This window comes from Galeopterus variegatus, unplaced genomic scaffold (genome assembly GCF_000696425.1).
Source record: "Galeopterus variegatus unplaced genomic scaffold, G_variegatus-3.0.2 Scaffold5487, whole genome shotgun sequence".
Classification (NCBI taxonomy): Eukaryota; Metazoa; Chordata; class Mammalia; order Dermoptera; family Cynocephalidae; genus Galeopterus; species Galeopterus variegatus.
The window spans coordinates 183,375-188,746 of NW_007731598.1; the positions used below are offsets into that span (position 1 = coordinate 183,375).

Genomic DNA, 5,372 nt, shown 5'->3' on the forward strand with positions numbered 1-5,372 from the left:
GGAAAAAAAAAAAAAAAAAAAAAAAAAAAAAAAAGGTTGAGGTTTGGGTATGATGAGGTAAATCAGATGAGATTTCATCTCTAGATCTAGACTTGACTTTGTAATTTCTTTCTCGAAAACACTTGTCAATGTGTTCCAAGGACGGTGGATTATCACTCACCTGCCTCTCAATGTCTGAGAGCAGAGTGCTGGCACCTATTCGAAAGAGCTCTGGCTTCAGCCACTCATCTCCCAGCTCCTCCTTTACAAGAGAGAGCCACGCAAGGGAATCCTTCGCACTGCGGATGCCTCCTGCTGGTTTAAAGCCTATCTGGAAAGGAAAGGCAGAAATAGAACAATGTGACTGGGTTGCTTTAAAAAATGGCACTGTGTTTATACAGACTCTTGATTCTCTCTCTTTTTCTTTTTCCTAAAGTCTTTTTCACTTCGTCCAGCAAGAGCTTCGATCACTGACTCATTCCCATTCACACTACAAAATAACTTTGCCAAGATTTTTGGAAGAATGTCTCTGTTTCTGGGGAAACACTAATGAGGATTAATAACCCTCATTAACATTTCACTTACTGGAAAGTCATAAGCCTCAACCATCTAGACTATAGCTGTGCACCTGGGATAAACAATACGGTGCTAATAGGAAAACATATCACAAAAGCCCATTCACGCTATGTTTCTACAAGTAAGTCTGTATAGTCACCTTTCAGCCTTCAAAAGAAATAAATGTGAATTTAAAATAAGAGGACAGAATCAGGGAGGCCACAAGGTCTGCCTAACCAAACTTGCAGCAATATGGCAAGGAGAGTCGACAGTTGTTTTAATCAACTTAACTGCAGGGACTTTTCTGCAACTTGTAGGTACATAGTGTCCTATCAAGCAGGCAGACCAGTTACATCAGCCACAGTAGAAAAAGACACTATAGAGGGTACTTCGTACTTCAGCAGTCTTTAAGGGATGACCACAAAACAGCCCAATCAGCCAATATCTGATGTTTATAAATGATGTTCCTGAATCCATTAGGAGAGGAAAAATATGTCTCATATGCAGTAAAACCCAGATTATCTGGATTTGCTTGTTTTGGGAACTTAGCTATCCAGTACAGACTCTCCAGATGGGAGCAGTCACAACACCACCCCATATCCCAAGTACTAAAGTGCTCGCATTTTATCACTCAGAGCTGTTGGTCTGACAGGTAGCACCAGCAAAGGTGATTGTTAACAGAATGCTAGAGAGACAATAAAATAATGGTGCTATTATCAACCCAAGCAGGAAACCTCCCAGCTAACCTGAACTCCGCCATTCCCTGGCCACACCACAGTCAATCCGTATCAAGTCCTGCCAATCCCACCTCCTCAACTTCTGCACTTCCCATCCGCACACCTTCCTCTCTACTCTCCCTTCTGTTTCATTTTGGACCCTCATCAATTCTCAAAAGGAGGATCAGTACAAGTCTCCTACCCACAGCATCACACAGCTAAGCAGTAGCAGTGCAGGGATTCTAACCACATCTGCTATTACTCTGGAGTCCAAGCTATGACTGTAAGGGTGGAGGGGAGCAAATACGCAGGAAAGTAGGATGAGGTTATTTGTTGAGAAGAGGGCAAAAAAAATCAATCAGCTGATATTAGCATACATGTTAATTAAAGGGCCTTTTCTGTCAATTATTCAGTGCTTCATATAGATTTTCATATAGATTTTTAGTGTCTGTCAGCAAGTTTGTTTGGCAGTGTTTCCAAAGAGAGGTTCTGGCATTAGTTTATTCTTTCATTTTGTTTTTTTTTTAAGGGAGTAGTGTCTGTCAGCAAGTTTGTTTGGCAATGTTTCCAAAGAGAGGTTCTGGCATTAGTTTATTCTTTCATTTTGTTTTTTTTTTAAGGGAGAGAATATGGAAAACATAAATCTACAATGAAATCAGTTCTGAAATATTAAACCTCTGCTTCTCAGGAGTGAGACTAATTATGGTCTAGAAGGCAGACTATCACATTTTAAAACATCCCTTAAATCAATGATGTAGAAACTTTACAGTCTAAGGGCTACCCAGGCAACTTGTCAACAACCCAGAAGGCTATACCTGATTTGCAAATATATTCACAGATCCTCCTTGTTTGAAATCAAACATGATTAAATGAATACAATTTGACATGTACTTGTCCTTTTCTTAATAAAACTAGGATCGACTTTGTCATTAGCTGTGTAAGGAAAGAATCAATACAATTAAAAAGGAAGGACTGAAAGACAGCAAAGGGTCCCTCCCTCTGTACTCTGGTCAGAACACTGAGCACTTAAAACTTTCACTGTAATTCTTTGCTTGTTGTCAAAGAGCTTTCCTGGGAAGCCACTTGTTCGTTTCTGTGTTCTTAGCATTTAACATAGGTTACCATGGCACATGGTTAACAACTCAATAAATGTTTGTTGAGAACAGGATTGGGTCCCCAAGGGCGAGTTTTAACCCTGACAATAGGCTATGGAAATACTGATGCCTGAGGATGACCCCAGATCCAGAATGGCCAGGGACAGGGGCTCAGGCTTCACATCTAATTTGATGTTCTTTGGCTGAGAATGAGACCACTGGTCTTGTGAGCGGATGTGGTCTCAACTGAGAAAACCAAAGATACATTTCTCATTTTTACGACTTTTTTTAAAATAATTTTTTTTAACTTATTTGGATCATTGCTCTCATTTTTACAACTTAAAAAAAAAATTTTTTTTAACTTATTTCGATCATTGCAGAAAGGCTATCAAGTAGAGGTTACTCAAGATGGGTCAGCTTTCACATGTAGGTCACAACAGATATTTACCCTATTTGTACTCAAGACGTGAAGTTATTCTGAGGGAGAAAATTCTGGACAGAGTTCATTTCTTTTCAAAAACTAGTTCATGCTAAAAAAAAAGTCTCCTATTCCAAAATAAACTGAAGCTACAGTGACATATAAAGTCATCACCTCCAGTTAGCAAAGGATTAAAGGTCTTTTTGGGTTTCTATTCAGCAGAAATCAAGACATTGGTTTTAAAAGATGCCTCTCAAGAAGGAAAAGTCTCATCAAACACACACACACACACACACACACACACACAAACCTGTTCTCTCCAGTTATGTAAAAAAATCCTTTCAGAGAATCTGCAGCTAAACAAGCTACTTGAAGCAAAAAGGAAAAAACCCAAACTCATTTTCAAAAAACACCTCGTACGCATTTTCCCTTTTAATTTCATATGTTTCAAAAAATATGTATTATTTTTCGAAAAGCTGACAAAAGCTAGCATATACCCTCCTCAACTTAACAGTCTTCCAAAGAGCACATCCACTGCCATAAAACGCAAAAATGGATATTTAATTCAAGAGCTATATAACGTCTAGCTACCTTTTCCCTGCTGTTTCACAGCATTTCATTATTTTGTTTAATAAGTTCATCTCCTCGAGAATTTTCTCTTCACCTCATATTATTAAAAGTAATAAGTTTTTCTGGACCGGGGGTTTCCCAACAGAAAAACCAATTTATGTGTGTCCTTCAATAATGACAGGAAAAGATTATTTCCCATTATATTGCATACTTTTCATATCACCACCACAGCTTATCATTCAATAAATGTTACTCTGCAATTCCTTCCATTCCTCGAGGAAGTTTAATTTCTGCATTAACCTGTTTTTGCTGGCCAACGCCTCGCCAGAAAGCCTCCGTGTTGCAGCAGAATTAGTTCGTTAAAGAACCCATTTAGGAATCTCTTGTCAGTGATAAAATTGTCTTCGGTTAATAAAAGGACACAGTGAGTTTACATCTTGATCACACACTCACTCCCACACTCACCCTCACTTTCTGCTAATAGCACATTTTTCTCCACGAATGCGTTCTTTTGTAATGAAAGGTAAATTAAACATTTATCTTACTAAAGGTAACTCATTCACACCTTCTGCATATAAAGACAGTTATCGTGGCTGGAACTAGTATTATATATAACATTATCTTTACTCTGATGAAAGATTTGCTGGCAATAATATACCTTGTTTCCAGTTTTCCAGAAGAAATCTCTAATGGCCCGTAACATTACTATAGCTACCGGGAAAGTGGCATTTACTGTTTCTTTTCCAGTAGAGGTCTTAATAAAATCTGATCCTAAAACAAAGGGAAGAAAAACTACATGTTAATTAAAAACTTATTGTTTACACTTTTGAGGCAGTGGAAGAAATGAGGTGTGTAAACTTTTTTCCTGAGGAAGATAACTTTATATTTCATTAATTATTTGAACAACTAAAACCAAAATCTCCCTTTAAAATAATTGTCTATACTTTCTTCCCCCCTCATCATCAGATGAATTAAATTGGTCACCAAACAGATTCTCACTAACCTCTGGTACTCCTGCCTCCATATCTCCACACCACCAATTAAAATCCAGTTGATTTATTTAATGCATAGCAGAGATGAATTAAAAACAACCTTATGTCCTGTGCTTAATACCATGACACTTTACTACAAAACTGGAGTGCCTACTCACTGTTCCTTCGGTTTCTCACACTCAGTAGAAAGGGCACGGTATGGTTGTGACACACGACAATACTCACCATTAGCTGATATCTATTACAATTGTTCATTAATGACAGCACTAAGTTTTCCAACCAGATTAGGATTTTTATGAAAAACACCATGCTATTCTCATACTTTGCAAATATTTTAAACAACTTCCTTCTCTCAAATGTATCTTAAACCTACTCATATTAATGTAGTTTAACAGACTAGCACGAGGAGACAAAGAAATGAAAATAATAAAGATTCATTGAATGCTATGTGTCATACATTATAAATCCAGGTGCTTTACAAGTATGAACTCAGTCAATCCTTGTAACAACTGTATGAGCTACATACCAATGTGACCTCCATTTCTAAAGAGAAAATTGAGGCACAGAAACATGAAGTAACTTGCTTGAGGTCACATAGTAAGTAAGAGAAAATTGAGGCACAGAAATGTTAAGTAACTTGCTATTCTGGAATAATGCTGACCAAGGATGTGAAAAATTCTACGAAGAGAACTACAAACCACTGTTGAGAGAAATTAAAGAGGACACAAGAAGATGGAAAGATATCCCATGTTCTTGGATTGGAAGAATTAACATTGTGAAAATATCCATATTACCCAAACTGATCTACAGATTCAATGCAATCCCCATCAAAATTCCAATGACATTTTTCTCAGAAATGGAAAAAACTATCTAGACATTTATATGGGATAACAAAAGACCATACATAACCAAAGCAATCCTGAGCAAAAAAAATTAAGGTAGAGGCATAACACTACCTGACTTTAAGCTATATTACAAAGCTATAACAACCAAAACAGCATGGTATAGGCACAAAAACAGACACACAGATCAATGGAATAGAATAGAG

General features: G+C 37.3%; 1 protein-coding gene across 1 annotated transcript in view; it reads right to left on the bottom strand.

Annotated features, from left to right (window-relative positions):
* LOC103604922 (putative deoxyribose-phosphate aldolase) overlaps window positions 1-5,372 on the bottom strand; it is a 15,894-nt gene that overhangs the window by 2,038 nt on the left and 8,484 nt on the right. The window contains exons 2-3 of the mRNA XM_008589497.1: window positions 3,991-4,103; window positions 161-310 (exon numbers count right to left, since the gene is read on the bottom strand). Coding sequence (XP_008587719.1) covers window positions 161-310; window positions 3,991-4,035 — 195 coding nt within the window. The 5' untranslated portion in view covers window positions 4,036-4,103. The remainder of the gene's footprint in view (window positions 1-160; window positions 311-3,990; window positions 4,104-5,372) is intronic.